The sequence below is a fragment of the Balaenoptera ricei genome, chromosome 19, assembly GCF_028023285.1.
Source record: "Balaenoptera ricei isolate mBalRic1 chromosome 19, mBalRic1.hap2, whole genome shotgun sequence".
Classification (NCBI taxonomy): domain Eukaryota; kingdom Metazoa; phylum Chordata; class Mammalia; order Artiodactyla; family Balaenopteridae; genus Balaenoptera; species Balaenoptera ricei.
The window spans coordinates 49,340,175-49,364,994 of NC_082657.1; the positions used below are offsets into that span (position 1 = coordinate 49,340,175).

General features: G+C 39.8%; 1 protein-coding gene across 4 annotated transcripts in view; it reads left to right on the forward strand.

Moving 5' to 3' along the window:
* PHLPP2 (PH domain and leucine rich repeat protein phosphatase 2) overlaps window positions 1-24,820 on the forward strand; it is a 73,053-nt gene that overhangs the window by 25,044 nt on the left and 23,189 nt on the right. For 2 of the 4 annotated variants that reach the window (XM_059903731.1, XM_059903733.1), the window contains 7 exons: window positions 6,572-6,762; window positions 13,435-13,560; window positions 15,252-15,406; window positions 17,180-17,326; window positions 17,708-17,938; window positions 19,184-19,386; window positions 24,063-24,123. In XM_059903731.1, the coding sequence (XP_059759714.1) occupies window positions 6,572-6,762; window positions 13,435-13,560; window positions 15,252-15,406; window positions 17,180-17,326; window positions 17,708-17,938; window positions 19,184-19,386; window positions 24,063-24,123 (1,114 nt within the window). Of the gene's footprint in view, window positions 1-6,554; window positions 6,763-13,434; window positions 13,561-15,251; window positions 15,407-17,179; window positions 17,327-17,707; window positions 17,939-19,183; window positions 19,387-24,062; window positions 24,124-24,820 lie in introns of all 4 variants that reach the window. The other 2 variants (XM_059903735.1, XM_059903732.1) reach the window with 2 other exon arrangements.

The window sequence follows — 24,820 nt, forward strand, 5'->3', positions numbered from 1 at the left end:
TTGGCTGAGTTGGGTCTTTGTTGCTGCCCGCAGGCTTTCTCCAGTTGTGACGAGCAGAGGCTACTCTTTGTTGCAGTGCGCGGGCTTCTCACTGCGGTGGCTTCTCTTGTTGCGGAGTACGGGCTCTAGGTGGGCAGGCTTCTTTAGTTGTGGCTCGCGGGCTCTGGAGTGCAGGCTCGGTAGTTGTGGCGCACGGGCTTAGTTGCTCCACGGCATGTGGGATCTTCCCGGACCAGGGCTCGAACCCGTGTCCCCTGCATTGGCAGGCAGATTCTTAACCACTGTGCCACCAGGGAAACCCTAAATCTCATCTTCTTAACCTGTAAGGTACTCTACCATATAGTTGATGGAGAAACAGTTTAGAAGAATAAGAGGGATCCATAAAATGTGAGAACTGGGAAAGACTAGGGATCATCTAATCCAACTCCTTGGTCTTAAACTTGGGAAACTAAGGCCTAAAAATAAGGAACTTGTTCAGGGTCACGAAACCAGATTGTGGGATTGCTTAGCCACCACTGCTTCACAAGATTTTCTACTGAAATACTTCAAATCACAGAGTGTGTTCTTGTGTTGGGTGGGGGGGTGGCTATGGCGAGTTTGAAATTTGTTTTGAGGTTTCCTGTTTTACTCTTTAAATGTAAGTAAATGTTTCATTTTTACCCCCAAATGTATCAGCCAGTATTTATTTATTTGTCTGTTTAACTTTTTATTTTGAACTAGCTTTAGATTTTCAGAGCAGTTGGAATGATAGTACAGAGAGCTCCTGCACACCCTTTATAAAGTCATTTGAGCCATTGTTCCTGTATAAATAGTGCTTCATCTTTCTCTGGCTTCTTTAAAGATTTTTCCTTTGTCTTTAATTTTCAGCAGTTTGATCATGAAGTGTCTGGGCTTGAATTTCGTTGAGTTTAGCCTGCTTGGGGTTCACCAGTGCTCCAGATATTCTGTCCAGGTTTTATAGGTGAATTCAGTGGGAGAGAGAGGGTAGAGTGGGCTTTCTCTGTGTAACTCAGAACCAGAACCTTAGTGGCATCTTTTGATTAAAAGAAGTATTTCAGGGCTTCCCTGGTGGCGCAGTGGTTAAGAATCTGCCTGCCAATGCAGGGGACACGGGTTCGAGCCCTGGTCTGGGAAGATCCCACATGCCGCGGAGCAGCTAAGCCCGTGAGCCACAACTACTGAGCCTGCATGTCTGGAGCCTGTGCTCCGCAACAAGAGAGGCTGCGATAGTGAGAGACCCGCGCACCGCGATGAAGAGTGGCCCCCGCTCGCCGCAACTGGAGAAAGCCCTCACACAGAAACGAAGACCCAACACAGCCAAAAATAAATACATAAATAAATAAATTTAAAAAAAAAAAGTTACACTTAAAAAAAAAAAAGAAGAGGTATTTCATTTTGATATAGTCCAATTTAACAGTCTTTCCCTTTATTCTTTTCTAGAAGCTATATTGCTTTGCCTTTCAGTTTATATTCACAATCTGTCTGTGTGACTTCATTTTTTATTGTCTGTTTTGAGTATCATCATGAGCTCATGGGCTTGTTTATATTTGTTTCAATTCATTTGCACCCATTTTTCTTTCTGATGCTCAATTTGTCCCATCTCAGCTGGGGGGAGCTCTTTCAGGTTGCTTTCTATGTCCTTCCAACATGACCCAACTACTGTCTTTGATAGCATTCTAGATTTTCCATTAAGTTCTTGATCTTTTCATCCTCTGACTCACACCAGGAATAGATTATTTTTCTAAGGACTCCTGGTTCATTTTAGTGAAAAATGGTATTTAGAGACTGTACTATGGGCAGTAGACGTATTCATTGCTACAGGGTTGTCCTTGATCCTTTTTTTTTTAGAAACTTTTTTTTTAAATTATAAAAGCAATCCATTTTCTTTATAGAACATTTCAAAGTATAAATATATAGGGAAATTAAAATTATCCCTAATTTTCCACTTAGAACCTTAGCTTTCGTGATTATATGTCTGTTTTTTAATTAGAACTCTTAGACATTCCAAACGTTTGTTAGAACTTCCTCATTCTGTTTTTTACCACTTTCAGAAGATCAGAGACTTGAGGCACTCTGAATATCTAGCAAACCCTCCAAAAATAATAATAAACAGCATGTTATTTCATGTATAAATAACTTATCCCCCCCAAATTGAATGTTCCTTTCTGAGAGTGGTGATGGATAGATTTAGGAGTTTTCCCGGTGATAAAATATAAAGAAATAAGGCCAAGGAAAGAGAGACTCAAAGAATTGTACATCGATTGATATAACATCTGTTTCACGTAAACTTCAAAAGAGACTATTAGACAATTTGGAAACATGAGAAGCTATAATGAAGTCCCATTTTTATTTGATGTAGCTAACTTTGTAGTATATCATGCTGTTAACCAGGATGGGGAATATAAATGCAATAGCAAGTTTGGGGAAAATGATGAGATTAAAAAAAACCCAGCTTCATTGAGATATAATTCACATACCATAAAATTCACCCTTTAAAAGTGTACAATTCAGTGCTTTTTAGTATATTCAGAGAGTTGTGCAACCATCACCGCTATCCAATTTTAGAACATGTTTATCACTGTAAAATGAGACCCCCATATCTGTTAGCAGTCATTCCTTATTTCCCACTCCCACAACACCTGGCAACCATGAATCTACATTCTGTCTGTATAGATTTGCCTATTCTGAACAATTGATACAAATGGAATCATACATACTTGGCTATCTGTGGCGGCTTCTTGTACTCAGCATAATGTTTTAAGGTTCACCCATTTTGTAGCATGTATCAGTACTTAATTTCTTTTCATGGCTGAATAATATTCCATTGTATGCATATACCACATTTTGTTTATCCACTCATCAGTTGATGGACATTTGTGTTGTTTCCTCTTTTTGGCTATTATGAATAATGCTACTGTGAACATTCATGTACAAGTGTTTGTGTGGACATATGTTTTCAGTTCTCTTGGATGTAGATGTAGGAGTAGAATTGCTGGATTATATGGTGACGCTATGTTTAAGCTTTAAGGAACTGTCAGACTGATTTCCAAAGTGACTGCACCATTTCATAATCCCCCCAACCATGAAGGGTTCTAATTTCTTTACATTCCTGCCAACACTTGTTATTGTTTGTCTTTTTTGATTATAGTCATCCTAGTGCGTGTAAACTGGTATCTCGTAGTTTTCATTTACATTTATCTAATAACTAATGAGGTTGAGCATCTTTTCATGTGCTTGTTGGTCTTTTGTATATCTTCTTTGGGGAAATACCTGTTCAAATCCTTTGCCCAATTTTTAATGGGATTATTTGTCTTTTTATTGCTGAATTGTAATAGTTCTTTATTTTGGATGCAAGTCTCTTATTAGGTATATGATTTGCAAATATTCTCTCCTGTTTTGTGAGTCTTCTTTTCACTTTCTTGATGGTGTCTGTTGAAGCACACAGACTTTTATTTTCAAAGTCCAGTTTATCTGTATTTTCTTTTTCGCCACTTGTGCTTTTTATGTCAATATCTAAGAAACCATTGCCTAGTCTAAATTCACAAGATTTATTCCTATCTTTTCTTTTAAAGTTTTATAGTTTTAGTTCTTACATTTAGGTCTATAATCCATTTTGAATTAATTTTTGTATGTGGTGTGAGGTTAGGGATTCAACTTCTTTCTTTAGCATGTGGATATCCAGAATTCCCAGCACCATTTGTTGACAAGACTATTCCTTCCCCATCGAATTATCTTGGCACCCTTGTCAAAAATCAGTTGTCCATAAAGTAGGGGTTTTTTGGTGAACTCTCAATTCTATTCTATTGCTTTATGTCTATCCTTATATCAGAACTGCACTTTATATGCCAGCTCCTTACTTTGTAGTAAGTCTTGAAATTGGGAAATATGAGTCCTCCAATTTTGTTTTTCTCTTTCAAGATTGTTTTGAGTTGAAAAGGCTGTTTTTCAACTGTTCAAGCTGTTCTGAGTCCATTGCATTCTATGGGAATTTTTGGATCAGTTTGTCAGTTTCTGTCATGAAGTTATCTAGAATTTTGATAGGGATTGCATTAAATCTGTAAATCAATTTGGGGGGGTTTTGCCATCTTAACAATATTAAGTCTTTGTTCCCAGGGACACTGGCTGTCTTTCCATTCATTTATGTCTTTTATAATTTCTTACAACTATGTTTTATAGTTTCAGTATACAAGTTTTGTACTATTTTCATTTTATTCTTTTTGATGCTATTATAAATGCAATTGATTTCTTAATTTCACTTTTGAATTGTTTATTTCTAGTGCATAGAAATACAACTGATGTTTTAAAAATCTTGTATCCTGCAACCTTTCTGAACTCATTTATTAGGTATAATAGTATTTTTTTGGTGTGACTTACCTAGGAAGGTAATTTTCTATACACAAGATCATATTATTTTCAAATAGAGATAGTTTTACTTTTCATTCTGATACTGGTTTTGAATCTGTAAAATTTTTTTTAATTTTATTTTTTTGTTGAAGTATAGTTGATTTACAGTGTTTCAGGTTTACAGCAAAGTGATTCAGTTTTATGTGTGTGTGTGTGTGTGTATTCTTTTTCAGATACTTATTTTGTGTGTGTGGGGGGGTGCCGTGCCATGTGGCTTGTGGGATCTCAGTTCCTTGACCAGGGAATGAACGCTGGCCATGGCAGTGAAAGAGCCAAATCCTAACCACTGGACCACCAGGGAACTCCCCTCAGATACTTTTCCACTACAGATTCTTATAAGATACTGAATATAGTTCCCTTTGCGATACAGTAGGTCCTTGTTGTTTATCTATTTTATATATAGTGGTCTGTATCTGTTAACACCAAATTCCAAATTTATCCCCCCCGCCCTTTTCCCCTTTGGCAACCGTAAGTTTGTTTTCTATGTCTATGAGTCTATGAATCTGTAAATTTGAGGTGAATGGGGACATCTGTTGGACATGTCTAGCAGGCAGTTGGATGTATAAGATCAGAACTAAGGGAAGATTGGGGCAGGAGATAGAAATTTGAAAGCCCTTATCAACATATGAATAGTGTAGTTTTGGGGAAGTGGAAGCCAGATTGAAGTAAATTGAGTAAATAAAAGGTGAGGTAACAGAGATAGCTAATATAGAAGCACAAATGAGAAGAAAAGAGCCTCAAAAGGTTAAACTTACAGTTTCTTAAAATATGGTTTATGGGCCATCTGCGTTTAAATTACTTGGGATACTTGTTAAAAATACATTTTCCTATGTTCCATCCCAGACCCTCTGAATTAGACTCTCTGTGGATAGGTCTTGGCGTTCTGCATTTTAAACTAATTCTTAGATAATTCTTGGGCACATAGGAATTGGAGAATGCGTCAACTAAAGGAATTCTGTTGAGAATGAGAAGGAATGGGAGAAAACTTGAGTGTTTTTGTAGCTTTGATAGAAACAATAGGGAGGGTGGAGTTGAAGAGTGAGAAGAATGAAGAACCAAACTCCCCAAGGAAGGTGGAATTTAGAAAAGAGATGAAAGGATTAGCCTAGAATAGAAAGAGAAATGACACTTCCATACATCTGGTGTTAACATACAAAGTTTTAAAAGCTTTGAAGTAAGCTAGCCCATTTCTTTATTTCTTTATATGGGAAAAACATAGTTAATAGGGCAAAGCAATGCCCAGGGTTCCATCATCAATTATGTAATAATACTGAGTACAACCCAGTTTTCTCAGTTCCCCATTTATTGCTGTTTGCACAGCCTCATACTGTTGCTGCTCCTGTTCATTTCTGTGTAGAGTTACTGTCTGTTTCTAGTAGTGCTTTAACCAAGAACATCTCTTCTATCATAATGCTCTGTTTTGTTCACTACACCTCAGTCATATAAAGATTTCTAAAGGGTGGCAAGAAATAGAGAAGCTCTTGCATGCATGTATTGCTTCTGCCACCATGATTGGGATAGTTGACTGAAATATCAGCTGAAAGCTTTTCTTCACAAAGAGCAGAATGATGGAGGATTGTGTACAGGACTAGTTGTTCATTTCTTCATTCTAGAATAGACTAAACACAACAATAGTGGCTGTCACTTATTCCATACTTGTTTTGTATCTAAAACTATGCTTAGTATTTTACATTCATTATCTTAATTTTTTATAAGAACCCTCTGAAGGTAGATAGTATTAAGATCCAAACTCTATAAATGAGGAAAGTCAAGGTCAGTGAGATTATGTAGTTCAAGGAAACAAAGTGAGTGGCAGAACCAAGATTCAAACTCAGGTTTGAGTGTCTGACTCCCACGTCCATGATCTTAACCACTCTGTCGTTCTGTCTTTCTTTGTGTACATGGGAGATATGACTGTTGGAAGGATTAACAACGGCATCCAAAATAACATGTTGTTCTCTAGACCAAAATTCGTAGTGCTCCCATTATATAACTTAGGGATGGACAACATTTTAAGACTGAGAGCTTATTTTGTAATACTTATATTGCTTGGTTACTTAAATCTGTATTCGGGCTGCTGAATGTTAACATGTAATACTTTCTTTTTCCCTTTCATTATTTTTATGCTACTTTAATGGTGGCTTTTGAAGTACTCTTTGCTTTTCAGAAAAACCGTGCCAGATGGATCATCTGGATCGAATCCTTCTGTCTGGCATCTATAATGTACGAAAGGGAAAGACCCAGCTGCATAAGTGGGCTGAACGCCTGGTTGTTCTCTGTGGCACCTGCCTCATCGTTTCCTCAGTGAAGGATTGTCAGACTGGAAAGATGCACATTTTGCCTCTGGTTGGGGGAAAGGTAAGACCCACAAAGATGAATTATTCTTCCTTTGATCATCTTAATTAAAAAAATATCACATATGCTTTTCAGAGCTTTTTTCACATCTTTTCAAATAAGCCAATATGAGCATTATTAAAGATTACATCACAAAGTTTTTGTGTTCTTAGGTTTAAACAAAACCACTCAGGCTAATTTAAGCATAAAGCAAGTTCATGTACATCACAGACTCCCTGGGAGGTCCAAAGACTATCCATGCCCCAAATTCTGCTGCAGGACCCGTCTGTTGGAGAAACCCCTGCCTCCACTGCTAGGTACTAAATGCTCTCTCATTGGTACCACCAAGGGTAGACAGAGGATGCTACCACTAGAAGCTGCCTTTGTAAACTAGAAGTAGCTGTTAGCATCCCCTCCAAAATAGATTCTTTCCTGTTTCTCTTTTTCCCCCTTTAGACTGAAATTCAGAGTCTGGGGTGGTCATAAGCTCCTACCCAGCAGCCAGAGAAACCTGCCATTTCTTGCATCTGCACTAGAGAATTCCCCATCATAGGAAAGCTTGGGGGCCACCACAAGGAAAGGCAGTTCCAGTTCTTTAAACAGAGATAGATGACTGGAAAACAGATAATGTTAATGTTTATAGGAAGTTATACATAATTTTATTTCCTTTATTTTGAATCTTGAAGATCATAAAACAATCTGAATTTAAGGGAACTTCCAGACAAAATGACTTTGTGAATCATGCTTTGAGATAGCCAGTTTGATCCAGATACACAGCAATATAGACAAAATACATATATTTAAAAAATAAACTTATGAAAGGACATAGCTGGACTTAGGAATGTGGAATAGAAATGTAAGTGGTGAGGGCCTACTGGGCTCTGGGTCTGAAAGGTGGCAGCCTAGGGGTTTAGCTCCTATAAGTATTTGGGTCTAAAAGTACTCTGGTTATGATGGGGGACCTGGCCCAAGCTTATTGCTTGAAGCTAGGAAATGAGTGGTATTCTTAGCTCCTGATAAAAAGATGGAAAAAAACAAACAAAAACCCAAACCAAAAACTTCTGTAAACCACTGACTGGAACCAAGGCTTGTTCCTGGCTATGGTTCTAAACAGATGGGTGGACCCAGTTGTATGCCCTGTGACTAGGAAATGAACAAGCCCCAACTGGCCTAATAAATGAATGTGTGTCACTCCAGTATCATCCGTGGAGCAGGAACCCACCACTGCCAATATGAGACCTGGTTCTGGTCTTGGGGGCTGAAGGATAATGAAGAAAGTAAGTGAAATTTCTCCAAAGGGAGAAGGTGAGAGTGAGGACAAGGTTGGAGGATTGGCGGAGAGGAAGTGGGAAACAGCAAGGAAGAGAAAGAAAAACAAACCTCCCATTTACGTAATTCTTGTCCATTCTCTCTCTTCCCTCACTAATAGAATAGAATTTTGTTCAGGGTGGTGATGGGACCAAGATCAAAAACTCCCCAGCCTCCCTTGTAGCTAGTGGTGGCTAATAAATATAAACAGAAGTTTGCAGGTGGGACTTTTGGGAAAGGCCTTTAAAGTGGGAGAGACGTGGGTGGCTTGACCCTTTGCCCTGTGTTTCCTTCCTTTATGGAACACAGTCTCTTGGTGTTGGAGATGGAGCAGTCATATGGTGGCTGGAAACTGCAAGCATTTGCTGAGTGTGGCCTTCTGGAACGCAGGAGGCGCCTGGGCCCCTGGTGGCAGGGCGGAGCTGCTGTAGCACTCCTGGACTGATGCTGTGTTTTTAAGCCACTATGTTACAGCTGAATGTAATGAACCAACGCACGTACTGAAGAATTTCACAGATAAAACGTATAAGGTAGCCCATAAGGGAGGGTCCGGTATACATCTAATAGCAGTCCCAGAGAAGAGAGTAAAGGAGAATGGATAAGCAATATCTGAAGAAATAACGGTTGAGATTTTTCTAGAAATAAAGACAGACATGAGTGTTCAGATTGAAAAGACACTGGGTACTGAACAGGATAAATAAAAATAAGTTGACACGTAGACACATTGCAGAACATGAAGGAGCAAATCACAGAAGCTTCCAGAGAGAAAAGATTACCTGCAAAGAATTGACAGGCTGACAACAGCTTTCTTTTCATCAACAATATGTGTAGAAGACTATTTGCAAAATTGCTGAGAGAAAATAAATGTCAACCTGTATTCTATATCCAACTGAATTACTTTACAAGAGTCAAGGCAAAATAGGACATTTTCAGACATATAAAGCCCAATGAGGGAGTTCCCTGGTGGTCCAGTGGTTAGGACTGGGTGCTTTCACTGCCGCGGTGCAACCAAAAAAAGAAAAAAAGACTGGTACTTCCCTGGTGGCACAGTGGTTAAGAATCCGCCTGCCATTGCAGGGGACACGGGTTCGATCCCTGGTCTGGGAAGATCCCACATGCTGCGGAGCAACTAAGCCCGTGCGCCACAACTACTGAGCCTGCGCTCCAGAGGCCGTGAGCCACCACTACTGAGCTTACGCACTATAACTACTGAAGCCCGTGTGCCCTAGAGCCTATGCACCGCAACTACTGAACCCATGCACCGCAACTACTGAAGCCCGTGTGCTCTAGGGCCCGCATGCTGCAACTACTGAGCCTGCATGCTGCAACTACTGAAACCTGCGCACCTAGAGCCCATGCTCCACAACAAGAGAAGACACCTCAATGAGAAGCCTGTGCACTGCAATGAAGAGTAGCCACCACTCACCGCAACTAGAGAAAGCCCGCACGCAGCAAGGAAGACCCAGTGCAGCCAAAAAATAAGTAAAAAAAAAAAAAAAAAAGACTTAATGAGCTGGCATATATCCTCACTGAAAGGACTACTAAAAATGTATATCTAAAGAACAACATCCCTTGGGCTTCCCTGGTGGCACAGTGGTTAAGAATCTGCCTGCTATCGCAGGGAACACAGATTCAAGCCCTGGTCCGGGAAGATCCCACATGCCGTGGAGCAACTAAGCCCGTGTGCCACAACCACTGAAGCCCGCGCACCTAGAGCCTGTGCTCCGCAACAAGAGAAGCCACTGTGATGAGAAGCCTGCACACCACAACGAAGAGCAGCCCCCGCTCATCACAACTAAGGAAAGCCTGCGCGCAGCAATGAAGACCCAATGCAGCCAAAAATAAATAAATGAATAAAAAAGAGTGGGCATGAATTTCATTTAAAAAAATAAAAAATAAAAAGCAACACCCCTCCAAAAAACAAAGAAAAAAGAAGAAAGAAAACAACAAAGGAAGGTAAATTCAAAGGGAAGGCATGAGATAAATAGATGATGAGTGCAGACACTGACAAAATATGGTAGTAAATTTAATATTGATTGTAAAAACGTTTAAAATTTTTAGTATTTTAAATATAAATTTAAATTTAAACAACTAAAGCTCAAACTATCCTGAACAGTATTCAAGATGTGGTGGTGTGTTCAGTAAGGAAAGTGTGATGCAGTTTTGGGATAAGTGATTCATGAGTATAACTTGGAAGTTTCTAGCTGACTCACCAAGATTCAGTAGCTATGACATACTAAAGTGAGACATCAGACAAAGATGTAAGTGGTTCCATAACTATGAAAAGACTTCATCCTCATCAAAGCTATATAGGTTGGGTTGTTGAAGAGAGCTGTTGTGCCATGAATCCCTGCCACCACCCCAAATGGTACTGGGGGAGGTTTCTGCCTCTTTCCTCAAGCCTAGTGAAAGAGGTTTCAAAAGGACCCAAGAGAGCCTGATATGGGTCCCCTGCAGAAAGGGGGACATAGTGCACTGGTGTCCTGCCTTTTAACCAGGAAGTCTCGAGGACGAAAGATAGGCTGCCAGCTGCTTTGGTGATAGAGCAAAGCGCCTAACTCATGTGTTGGAATCATTGTGTACTCTTTGGGTTTGTTAGTATGTGACCCAGATGGGTTGAGAGAGAGCAGGAGCCATTGGGTAGGTGAGTGGATTCTCTTAGAATATGTCCAGTGGGGCCACCTGGAGGGGCAAACAGACATCACTGGAGGGTGGGCTGTCAGTGGACCACCAGATTCCTTCAGGTCTGAGGAGGGAGTGGTCACCTGCTAGAATAGCACGCATTAGCCTGGTCAAGGGATCTGTACGAGAGAAGCCATCATTGGTTGTATTGGGGGGCCGGGTATCCAAAGAACCCTCAAAAGGACCTATTGAGGAAGATCATCCCCTTTAAAATCTGGTAGGCCCAGAGAGTGTGAAGTCAGGTTATGACTCTACTAGTCTAGTAAGAACCTTTGGGCTTGCGTCTTCCCTGTCCTTCCTCCTGCCCCACTTCAATGATGAAGGGAGTCAGAAATGGCTTCTATCCCAGCACCTAGTAAGTAAGGGAGGAGGTGAGTCCAAAATGTAGGCCAAGGTACCCCTTGCAGGCAAGCAGCTACCTCCAGTGTGCCGCAGTGGTGGGGAAAGGGTTGGAGCAATCTTACCTTCGAAGTGGAAACTTTGGCTCTTATCATGTGGGCCTGCAGACTCTCCTGTTCTGAAACAGGCCTGCATTCTTGCATTACCGGGACTTGTACTGGCTGTTGCTAAGCTGGGAATGCTCCTTCCGCAGGAGGTTTCCACACCTTGCTCCTGAACCCTTGTGGGGTCTTTGCTCATATGTTCCCTCCTCAGTGAGTCCTTCCTTGACTATCCTATTCATAACTCAGATCACCTACCCTGTTCCCCTCCAAGCCTGTACCCTGCTTTATTTTCCTTCATATTACTCATTCTGTATTTTATCATGTTATGCTATATCATGTCACCATTTTAATTTATTTATTTATTTATGTATGTATGTATGTATGTATTTATGGCTGCGTTGGGTCTTCGTTGCTGCGTGTGGGCTTTCTCTAGTTGCGGTGGCTTCTCTTGTTGTGGAGCACAAGCTCTAGGCGCGTGGGCTTCAGTAGTTGTGGCTTGCGGGCTCTAGAGCTCAGGCTCAGTAGTTGGGGCTCATGGGCTTAGTTGTTCCACAACATGTGGGATCTTCCCGGACCAGGGCTCGAACCCGTGTCCCCTGCAATGGCAGGCGGATTCTTAACCACTGTGCCACCAGGGAAGCCCTCATGTCACCATTTTGATATATAAACTCCACTGAGGGCAGAGGGTTTGTTAGTTTTTCCCCTGTTATGTCCCCAGCACCCACAATAGTAAAATGTATTCATTCAGCAGATAATTATCAAACTGAGATTGTTTTGTGATTTAAAGAGTAATAAATAAATTTACTTATGGCTATGCCCTATGAATCCTACTCCTTCAACATATCTGTTAAATAAGTATTCCTTTGGTTTTTTCTTTTTTTTTTTTTGGCCGCACTGTGTGGCATGCAGGATCTTAGTTCCCTGACCAGGGATCGAACCCGCGCCCCCTGCAGTGGAAGAAGCGTGGAGTCTTAACCACTGGACCACTAGGGAATTCCCCCTTTGGTTTTTTTTAAACAGCTTTATGAGATAGAATTCATATAGTGTACAATTAACCCATTTAAAGTATACAATTCAGTGACTTTTAGTATATTCACAGAGCTGTGCAACTATCACCGTAATCGATTTTAGAATACTTTCATGACCCTTTGAAAAGAAACCCTGCACTACTTAGCCGTCATCTCCCCATTCCTTCTCCAGCCCCAGGCACCCGTTAATCTACTTTCTGTCTCTATAGATTTACTGATTCTGGACGTTTCATATAAATGGAATCATACAATATATGGTTCTTTGTGACTGACTTTTTTCGCTTAGTGTAACGTTTTCAAGGTTCATGCATGTTGTAGTGTGTATCAATATTTTATTCCCATTTATGGCTGAATAGTATTCCATTGTATGGATGTATTACATTTTGTTTATACATTTACCTGTTGATGAACATTGAGGTTATTTCCACTTTTTGGCTATTATGCATAATGCTGCTATAATTCACATACAAATTTTTGTGTGGATGCGTCTTTTCTTGGGTATATACCTAGGAGTGGAATTGCTGCGTTGCATGGTTGCTTTTGAGGGATTGCCAGGCTGTTTTCCAAAGTGGCTGCACCATTTCACATTCCCACAGCAGTGTATGAGGGTTCCAGTTTCTCTGTATGCTTGCTAATGCTTGTTATCCAACACTTGTTATTATCTGTGTTTTTGATTTTAGCCGTCCTAGTGAATGTGACATGGTACTTTGTGGGTTTTTTTTTTTTTTTTTTTTTTTAATTTATTTATTTATTTTTGGCTGTGTTGGGTCTTCGTTTCTGTGCGAGGGCTTTCTCTAGTTGTGGCAAGCGGGGGCCACTCTTCATCGCGGTGCGCAGGCCTCTCAGTATCGCGGCCTCTCTTGTTGCGGAGCACAGGCTCCAGACGCGCAGGCTCAGCAGCTGTGGCTCACGGGCCCAGTTGCTCCGCGGCATGTGGGATTCTCCCAGACCAGGGCTCGAACCCGTGTCCCCTGCATTGGCAGGCAGACTCTCAACCACTGCGCCACCAGGGAAGCCCTACTTTGTGGTTTTGACTTGCATTTATCTAATAACTAATGATGTAGAACATCATGTCATGTGCTTCTTGGCCATTCCTGTCTTCTTTGGAGAAATATCTGTTCAGATCTTTTGCCTATTTTAAAAAATTGAGTTGTTTGTCTTGTTATTGTCCTTTGATTTTTGATTGGGATTGTTTACTTTAATCGGTTCTGGTTTTCTCCCCTCCTCTTCTTCAGGTAGAAGAAGTGAAGCGACGTCAGTACTGCCTTGCATTCAGCTCAGCTGGAGCCCAAGCTCAGACCTATCACGTCAGCTTTGAGACTTTGGCTGAGTACCAGAGATGGCAGCGGCAATCATCCAAGGTGATAAGCTGTCAGACGTCCTGATGTGGAGATAAGAGCAGAGAAACCCAACAGAAGTATATTTTGAAACTGAACTTACTCCCAAGAGATCAAATTATAATTCTTATGCACATCACTCTGGGCCTTTCTGAGTACATAGTGAATGAAATGGAATTCTCCCAGGTCCTTAACTTATTATTTATATTTGCATAGTACAGAATGCTTACAAAAGTGTTTTCAGGTGCATTTACCTTTATACCATCTCTGTGAAAAAGGTAGGGCCTTGAAGGATTTGAGACACAATGAAATTCAAATGACTCTCCCTCGACCATAGTGGTCAGTGATAGATAGAGCTGTTCCCTAACTCGTAGCCTGGTGCTTCTGTATGTATTTAGCACAGCTTTGATGAACCACTTTAAATTTGAACTTACTGATGGGACATGACCTGTGATCCTGTCACAAACCATTATTCCTGTATGCTGAGGATAATTGGCTTTTTAGCATAATTTCTGCTTTCCTAGCCTTTAAAGATGAAGTGCTCTAAAATTGTATTTCATTTTCCAAATTCTCTTGTTCTCCTAGCCATCTTTTCAGAATTTAAACACATTTTTCTTTATGGAGCTAAATAGCTGCATGAAGGATTGTTTCAGTATAATGACATGCCATCAAAACATGAATGACTTTTGCAGTGATATTTTGTTTGTTTTAGACCCATTTTCACAGTCCATGTTGTATTAGCCTACTATTATAGTAATATAAATCTTGTTTTGGCTTCATTGGATTTTCTGTGCTTGCGGTGGTAATAAAATCTTCTCTGAATAAAACTAGTTTCAATTTTAAATAGCTATTTCATTCTTCTGCCCTTGTAAAGAGAGATTAATATTTTTTGAGCACCTTTTGCATGCTAAGCAGTGGTGCTGTGTGCTTGGTTATTTAATTTTCCTCATGACAGATGAAGAAACTGCACAAGTAAGGAACAGGGCTTGTGTGGCTGCAAAAGGCTGTGTCTTTCAGTATCACACTCCCTCCTAAAGTTTTGTACAGTTACTTTGAATCATCTTTACTTCTTGCATGAACTATTAACTTTCCATCTTTATGATTTGTATTTTTTTTTTACCTTTTATTTGTAGACACTTTACAGCTTATACCTTTCTGTTTTTCAAGCATCTCATGGTTTTAGGAAAAAGTAAAAATTAACTGTTTCTTATAAATGAATAATCGGATCTCATGACCTTTCTTTTCTTTCCCATCTTTTTTTAAAAATAAATAAATAAATAAATTTATTTATTTATTTTTGGCTGCGATGGGTCTTCGTTGCTGTGTGTGGGCAACCGGGGGCTACTCTTCATTGCGGTGTGCAGGCTTCTCGTTGCAGTGGCTTCTCTTGTTGCGGAGCACAGGCTCTAGGCACGCGGGCTTTAGTAATCGTGGCACACAGGCTCAGTAGTTATGGCTCGCTGGCTCTGGAGTGCAGGCTCAGTAGTTGTGGCGCATGGGCTTAGTTGTTAACGCGGTCTAAGGGCTTCTTCCCGGACCAGGGCTTGAACCCGTGTCACCTGCGTTGGCAGGCGGATTCTTAACCACTGCGCCACCAGGGAAGCCCCGCCCATCTTTTTAATCGGTGCCTTTTTGTGTCAATGCCGTTCCATCCTCCACTGAGTGGGAAACATTTGGGGCTGGCTCAGATGGCTCTTCTCTTTGACCTTGTCCAGGTGGTGTCCCAGCGTATCAGTACCGTGGACCTCTCGTGTCACAGCCTTGAGGAGGTTCCTGAGCATCTCTTCTACAGTCAAGATATCACCTACCTCAACTTGCGACACAACTTCATGCAATTAGAAAGACCAGGGGGCCTTGACACTTTCTACAAGTATGTGGGGCATAGGTTTCCAGACTAGCTTACTAAAACTGAATCGTAATCAATACCTATAAGCGAGCATGTTTACCATCATATATATATTTGAAAACTTCCCCTCCATTTTGAAGAGGAAGTAAGAATTTTTATTCACACAGTTTTCCCACTCCCCTTCTCCCCTCCGTACAAGAGAAGATAGATGCACAGTTTCCGTTTCGGAGGCAACATTGAGCTGCCCTTGATTTGGATAATCCTTTTCTCTATGTCATTGACAGCAGTGCATGATCTGCCTCCAGGGTAAATCGAGATTCTGTATATGGGAAGTTTTTGAATCAGAAGTTTCAAACTTAAATAACTTAAAGGAAATAGGCCAGATTTCAAGAATTCCACTCCCAGGTTAGGGCTTTTATCTCTCCTTTGCGCCTGCTACTGCCAACTCTGAAGCCTTTTGTCAGCTATGAAACCTCTCTCTTCTAATAAAGGAACCATTTCAGTCCTAAGGGACAATGACCCGTATGTTTTCCCATCTTCTTTGTTAGAATATATTCCCCATTCCCACCCTCCACCCACTTCATCTCCTTCCTCCCTTTAAAAATGGGCGGAAGTGAATAAATATATGGTGTAAGTAATTGGGCTTCTTGTGGGGAGGAGAGAAATTGGAAATTAAAGCGTTCAAATTTCATGGTGATTAAAAAGCTAAATGCACATTGAAATGACATATTTTATATACTTAGTAACTAATATTTCTAGAATAATTTTCAGAAAGCATATGATTTTTACCTCATCTGAAATGTTTTGCAAAGGTTTTCAAATATAAGCCTATATTTAGTAATGAAATAATTATTTTAATAATATTGATATTTAAAAATAAAAACAAGCTATAATTTTAAGGAAGTGGGTTTCTAGTATTTCCTTCTGTTTCTATGAAAAGAGGGTTAATCTAGTTTGAGGGCTGGATTAGCAATTTGGAAGTCAAGGTGCCAAGCCGAAGGAACAATCAGTACTCAAGATCAGGATATTTGGAAGTCAGAAGTTGAAACTTTGGAAGAGGAACATTAGAGAGAGGTATCAAGGATTCAAATCTAGAAGCAGATGATATAGTTCATCATCGTGGAGAACACCACCTCAGCCTTACCATCTTGTACTAGTATAGTAATGAAGTATAATACTTCTAAGTAGAATTACAGGAGTGACTCCTATGGATCCTATTTATGATGATACTATCTCTCAGTGAGACATTATATAGATACTTTTACTTCTACAAAAAAAAGTATCATCACATTACAGTAAAACTCAGTATCACTTACATATTTTTAAGCTCTAACTGGCCCATTCATTTCAAGTGACTTTTGAGCCAGCGTAATTTCAGTACAAAAAAAGAAATTGCTTATAATGGGATTTGATCTGAAGGTTTGTTAGCTATTCCTGTGTCCATGGGTTGATTAATTATTGTTAAGGCTTTCGTATATTGCACGTAGAAATTTAATAAAGGAAAAGATTTGAAGCATATCAGTAATGATTGATTCACTTTGATAGAAAATAATTGTACCAATGTGAGCTTTTCAAGATTTTCTGCTTTTTTAAGGAGAAGAGAGAACAACTCCTGTCACACCAGACCTGGTTTTCTCGATAGCTTGGACTGGGTGTTAGTCATCTTAGTGTCTATGCCACACATAATGTTTGGCACATACTGAGTGCTCAGTAAATATTTGCAGAACAAATTCTTTGATGGACATTTAAAATAGATCACTTTTTCATTCAGTAGTATAATGTGTCTTTGCTTTTTAGATTTTCTCAGCTTAAGGGCCTGAACTTGTCCCATAATAAGCTTGGGTCATTTCCTGTACTGTTATGTGAAATTTCTACCCTGACCGAGCTCAACCTTTCCTGTAATGGATTCCACGACCTGCCGAGTCAGATTGGCAATCTGCTGAAGTAAGTATCTGACTTTTACTAGATTTGTCTTTTCCTGTGTTTGCAGCATAAGGAACTTGTCTGGCATTTGGAATGAAGGTAGTTCCATGAGCTCTTGCAGTGAAATAAAACATGCAATTATGAGGATTCTGGTCAGCAGCAGATACTTGCCTACAGAAGTAACTAGTCCCTCAGTTTTAACAGCAGAGGCTCTGATTACCCTTGATGTTAGAGGGACCATCTGTATTTCAGTTATCTTAGTAAGAGTCTATTTAGATAGACTTAGGGCATTTTATCATTATTGGACTCATAATAAGTTAATGACAAGTCAAAATCCATAATTCTAGTTCCATCCATTCCAGTTAAAACCTTTCATCAAGTAGTTTTGTTTTCTTCTTGCAGTCTTCAAACCCTCTGTCTTGATGGCAACTTTCTGACTACTTTACCTGAAGAATTGGGAAATCTGCAACAGCTTTCCTCCCTGGGAATTTCCTTCAACAACTTTAGTCAAATTCCCAAGGTTTATGAGAAACTCACTATGTTAGATAAAGTGGTTATGGCAGGAAACCAACTGGAAGTGCTAAACCTGGGGGTGCTGAACTGTATGAGCCACGTCAAACATGTGGATTTGAGGTGAGGTCATTCTTCACCGTGCCTTCCTTTTGCCTGACCTCTAATGGACCTTTACGTTTTCTTTTTATGAAGACTCTTTAAAACATTAGGATTTTAGAACACTGTATGTTTCCAAAGCTGTAGTTAAGCTTCGTTTTTCACTCAATGGCAGAGAGATTATGAATGAGGTAGGTGTACCATGTGGTAGAGACAAAGGTTATTCTGACTTACCCTCCCAGCAATGTTTTATGAGAACTCCGATTTCGTCACATTCTTACCAGTGTTGGATTTTAGCAGTCTTTTTCCTTATTGTCAATGTAGTAGGTAGAAAATAGTATTTCATTGTTTTAATCAGCATTTATGGTGAGTGAGTTGAGTGTCTTTTTGTATGCTTATTGGTAGTTTGTATTTTTCCATAAACTTGACCATTTTTCTGTTGAATCATTGGGTTGCTTCTTGATATCTATTGTATTATAATTAAAATGTTAACAGTTTTACTAACAATTTTTAATAAGAGTTTTATTCCCTTTTTAAATATATTATTTATTTATAATCTTTTCCTAAAGGAAGCTAGTAAAACACACATACTGGATGTTTTGTCATTTACACTAAGTCATCGATGTCCCTTATAAAGACATAGTAACAGAAAAATTTATTGAAATGCAGGAAAATGAACAGGCCTGCATGCATTAAATCAGATACTTATATAGAAGAGAACAAAGAAGTCATCATTTTCTATAATTTGCCCTTGAACTATTCCATATTGATACAGATTATTTTCCTCTTCATTAATTGCGATAATGGGAATCTTAGCACTAGAGAGAGTAGGCAGAGCAGCAAGAGGAAGTATGACTGCTTCCTCTTGCTCTTACCTGGTGCTTACTCCGTGAATGCCTTGCTACTCCTAACCCGACAGGTTATGTTCATCTTCTTGTTCCTTTGTCCTATTCCTTCATCCCTACCTAATATACTTGGTATTTGGGTGCAAGTTTTAAACTGTTCGTGGGCATGGTCCCCTTTCCTTTCTCTTTATTTAATTTGTACATGTATTTGCCAATCTGGATTGTCTCTAACTTAGTTTATAAACAAAGAACTCAAGGTACAGCTATCTGTGGTTACTTACTTAGTACCTTGCAAAATGAGGCAAGTAGTGAAATTCTTATGCTGTTTAGGAAAGAGAAAAAAGGATCATACTTCTATTTTTCTTTTGGTCAGTGCATTTAGTAAAATTTATTTCTAATGATTTTCTTATTTCTGAATATTAAGGATGAACCATCTGAAAACCATGGTTATTGAGAATCTGGAGGGAAATAAGTACATCACCCACATGGATCTGCGGGACAATCGGCTGACTGACTTAGATCTTAGCTCCTTGTGCAACTTGGAGCAGCTGCATTGTGAGCGCAACCAGCTGAGGGAGCTGACGCTCAGCGGCTTCTCCCTTCGAACTCTCTACGCCAGTTCGAACAGTGAGTTCTCTACCCAGCCTCCTGTATTTCCTCTTGTAGCTCTTGTCCAAGCTTTCCAAGAACAATGGCATCTGGGGTGTTCCTCAGATACTCTGCGAAGCGGAGTTTGAGGTTCACTGAGACCTAGCTTTAAGTTTGCCGTCGACACTTCAGTGGTTGAGATATGCATAAAAAGACATTGCAGGACAATTTGAGATTCACTAAGTGAACATAATAATAAGAGGCATTCTGCAAAATGACAGGAAGTTAGGAGGGTGGGCAAGCACGTTCAAAAGAGAATATGGTCACATATTCAGTGATGGTCTAAAACAAGGGTTGTCCAGCTACAGCCCAGGGGCTAAATCTGGCCTACCATCTGTTTTTGTATGGCTCACGTGGAATGGGTTTTTACATTTTTTAGTGGTTGGGTTTTAAAAAAATCAAAGGAAGAATAATTTTGACATGGGAAAGTTATATGAAATTCAAATTTAAGTGAATAAAATTTGATGGGCACACACCCACATTCATTTGTCTACATATTAACCACTCTCATGCTACAGTGGCAAAATTGAGTAGTTTTAAGAGAGACCACATGGCCCACAAAGGCCAAAATATTACTAAATATTTAGCCCTTTACAGAAAAAGTTTGCCAATCTCTAGTCTAAAACCTTGTGCTGCCTCAGTTCCAGAATGAGAAGCCCTTCATTTCAATAGTGATTTATTTGCCCCAGGAATATTTTTCAATATAAAAGGCCTCATATTTGTTGAGGCCATTCTGTTTATAGAGAGTTCTTCTTTACCGAAGAAGTTATACAGTTGACCCTTGAACAACATGGGTTTGAGCTGTACAGGTCCCCTTTTTTTGGTTTGTTTGTTTTGTTTTGGCCACACCGTGCAGCTTGCGGGGTCTTCGTTCCCCAACCACAGATTGAACCTGGGCCACAGCAGTGAAAGCACTAAGTCCTAACCACTGGACCACCAGGGGATTCCCTGCACAGGTCCACTTAAACATGCATTTTTTTCAATAGTAAATACATTTGACCCTTGAATAATGCAGGGTTTAGAGTCACCAATCCTCTAAACAGTCAAAAATGGGAGTATAACGTTACAGTTAGCCCTCTGTATCCATGATTCCGTATCTGTAGATTCAACCAACCACGGATTGTGTAGTATTGTAGTATTTACATATATATATAAAGTTATATGCGGATTTTCAACTGCACAGAGGGTCAGTGCCCATAACCCCCACATTGTTCAAGCGTCAACTGTAACTACTTTTTCTGTGTTTAAAGAAGTAAAGGAGGGCTTCCCTGGTGGTGCAGTGGTTGAGAATCTGCCTGCCAATGCAGGGGACACGGGTTCGAGCCCTGGTCTGGGAAGATCCCACATGCCGCGGAGCAACTGGGCCCGTGAGCCACAATTACTGAGCCTGCGCGTCTGGAGCCTGTGCTCCGCAACAAGAGAGGCCGCGATAGTGAGAGGCCCGCGCGCACCGCGATGAAGAGTGGCCTCCGCTTGCCACAACTAGAGAAAGCCCTCGCACAGAAACGAAGACCCAACACAGCCATAAATAAAAATAAATTAAAGAAGTAAAGAAAAAGATGTTTAATTTCACTAAGTATCAGTCAAAGAAATGCAAATTTAGATAATACCATTTTATACTCATCAAATAAAAATAATAACACTAAGCTTACTGAAGATGTGGAGAAGCAGTACCTCTCAAACGCTGCCAGGGGGAGTTGGTAAAACCAACACGGAGAGCAGCATGATGGTGTCAGAGAAGACAAAGATACACAGAGCCCGTGTTCTAGCAGCTCCCCTGCTTGGAATATCTCCCAGACACTCACATAGGAGATGTGTCCTAGAATGTTTATCACAGTATTGTATGTTATAGTGAAAAAAACTAAAAATATGACTATAAATAGGAAAATGGGTAAACAAAACAGTGATAAATTTATATAACAGAATATTGCACAGCAATGGAAATGAATGTACTAGAGCTTTGTGTATTAGTATGGATAAATCTCAGAAATCTTTTGAGCAAAAAAAGGAAGTGCATGTTTTGATATCCTGCAGTGAAAGGAATGGTCCTCTTGAAACAGAAAGGTACCTATGAATTACTCATTCTAAACGCCTATGGATTGGACTTCCCTGGTGGTGCAGTGGTTAAGAATCCACATGCCGTGGAGCAGCTAAGCCCGTGTGCCACGACTGCTGAGCCTGAGCTCTAGAGCCCGCGAGCCACAACTACTGTGCCCACGTGCCACAACTACTGAAGCCCGTGAGCCTAGAGCCCGAACTCCACAACAAAGAGAAGCCACCGCAATGAGAAGCCCGCACACCACAACGAAGAGTAGCCCCCCGCTCGCCGCAACTAGAGAAAGCCCGCATACAGCAATGAAGACCCAACGCAGCCAAAAATAAATAAATAAATTTATTAAAAAAAACAAAAACAAAAAAAATAAAAGCCTGTGGATTTAGAATGAGATACCAAGATCTGTTACCCCTCCATGGTGTTATTTCCTTTTTGCCAATTGGAATCAGATAATTCTTGGTTTTTCTGACTTTTTAAAATTTTGTTCCCCTTTTTGATACTCTTGTGACCCATATTGGTCTGATTTGTGGAGAGATTAATTATATTCAGGATTTTATTACTTCAGCTGGTGGTCAAGAATAAACATAAATGAGGTTTGCCTTCTTATTTTTAACACTATGTTAGGTATTCAGGAGTCAGTGGTTGAGTACACTATGATAGTTATATCAAATTTTAAAACACATAAAAATGTTGTTTGCTTAGCTCTAAGTATGCCATGACAGTATGAAAGAATCCATGGGAATGATAAAAATCATATTCCGGATGGTGTTTGCCTCTTGGTATGTGCAGTGTTTTAATTCTTAAAAAGGCTGAAGCATATAAGGCAGAATGTCACGATTTGTTAAAAGCTAGGTGATGGGTGAAAGAATATTCATTATTTTATTCCCTTTTCTGTATCGTTAAAATATATTATTAGGATAAAAGAGAGTTAAGACTTCTCTTTTCATTGCCTTTTATCATGTTATAGAAGCTTCAAATTGTAGTTTAGATTAATTGCTTCGGGCTGTTTGTTGAGTCGTGCTGTTTATACATGTTGTGAGATGGTAGTAGTTCTTTTGTCCTGGAAATACTTATTATCAGGCCTAATCTGTATTCTTAAAGTATCTAGAGAATCTGAATGACTGGCCCTCTGGGAAAAGACCCATTGACATACATGTAGGCCTTCTTGGTAGATTCTGTCACAGTACTGTTAATGGGGCTTGTTCTGTTCACAGAATCCTTAAATTCTACAACCTGGAAGGATTCACATCAACACTTGAAGTTTTGACACCTCATAAGTAAAGAACTCAGCTTTCAGCTTCACAAAAGAATTTATCCAAATGGCCAATTAGCATAGGAAGTGCCATCACACCAGAGTCATCAGGGATATGCAAATTGGAATCTCAGTGTGACACCACTGCACACCTACCAGAATGACTAGAATAAAAAAGGCTGAAAATACCAGTGCCAGTTGTTGGGCGTGTAAATTGTTGCAACCACTTTGGAAAACTGCATGGTAGTATCTCCTGAAGTCACACATATGCACCCCCTGCACTCGGCAGTTCCTCTCCTAAGCTTGTATTCAACATAAATGCTTATGTTAGTCCACAAAAGACGTGGACAAAATGTTCACAGAGGCACTATTCATAGTAACCCCCAGCTAGACAAGACTTAAAATGCCCATCAACTCTACAATGGGTAAATAAATTGTGGTATATTCCCAGGAAAAATTTTATACAGCCATGAGAATGGATGAACTACAACCATATTCAGTAACATGAACAAATATCTCACAAGCGCAATGTTCAGTGATGAAGCCAGACAAAAAAATTGTATATAATGAATGTGTGTATTTATATAAATAGGTAAAAGTAATCTGTGTGTGGGGTAGTGACTAGAGGGAGGGGGGATGAGGGGAAGTTTCCGGGCAGCTGGTACTGCTCTGTTTCTTGATCTGCCTACTGGTTATACCAGTATGTTCTTTTTGTAAAAATTCATTGATCTATACATTTAAGATTACTGTACTTTTCTTTATTTGTTTTGCTTTAATTAAAAATTAAAATGTTGCCAGGGAAAATTCAGTTATTCATTTTTAATGTTAATAAGCTAAGCAATTATTGTTAACATTTAACAGCTGCCTGATCCAGTGTGACTCCGGTGCAGTACCCAAGATCCTCCAATTAGTTGTTGTATTTGGTTTTCAAATGGGGATCAAGTAGTTAAATAAAGTTAGTCAATGTGAGTTACCCACTGTTTTCTTTTAATTTTTAATTTTAATAGATCTTTATTGGAGTATAATTGCTTCACAACACTGTGTTAGTTTCTGTTGTACACCAAAGTGAATCAGCCATATGCATACACATGTCCCCATATCCCCTCCCTCTTGAGCTGGGGCGAAGTGAGAGTAGCATCAACATATATACACTACCGAATGTAAAGTAGCTAGTTGGAAGCAGCAGCGTAGCACAGGGAGATCAGCTCGGTGCTTTGCGATACCCACTGGTTTTCATCTTTAGTTCATGTCAGTAGGTGACATCAATTTTCATCAGCTTTCCCCCTTGTTTACTCTCAGTTACATTCTTCTTTGGAGAACGTCACTAACACCAATCTGTTTTCTGATTAGGGCTGACAGCAGTGAATGTCTATCCAGTACCCAGTCTGCTCACTTCTCTAGAACTCTCCCGGTGAGTGTGTCTCATGAGGGTGGTGCTTGTTTGATTCCTGTATTTAAGAGATGTCTGTGGGCACTTTGACAGTTTTGAGGTACAAGAAATGCTAATACATTGAAATATGTGGATAACCGGGAGAAGAGCAAAGGTTGAGTGGAGGAATAAGTTTAATGGCCATGCTATTTAGATAAAGGAAGGTCCTCTTGAAACAGGAAGGTGCCTCTGAATTACTCATTGTTAAAGTTTGTGGATTTAGCATGAGTTGTAAACAAAGACCTATTTCCCCTCCATGGCAGTGATTTTCTTTTTCCAATTGGAATCAGATAATTCTTGGTTTTTAGTGACTTAAAATGTTGTTCTCTTATTTTTTTTATACTCTTGTGACCCATGTTAATCTGATTTTCAGAGAGATTAATTATATTCAGGATTTTATTTCTTCTGTTGGTGGTCAAGAACAAATGTAAATGAAGTTTGCTTTCTTTCCTTCATTCATTTTTAATACTGTGTTAGGCATTCAGGAGTCACTGGCTGAGTTTTACAGTCTAGTGGAGAGTTTGACCATCAAATAAGCAGTAAGAGGGCAGCATCATAAGTGCCGTGAGTATAGAGTGCTAGAAGCAGGTAGAAGGGGCAGTGGACAGAGTCCTATATGCTCAGGGTTTTCATAAAGATTAAAGGAGACAGTAAACGCAAAATATGTAGCATAGTGCCT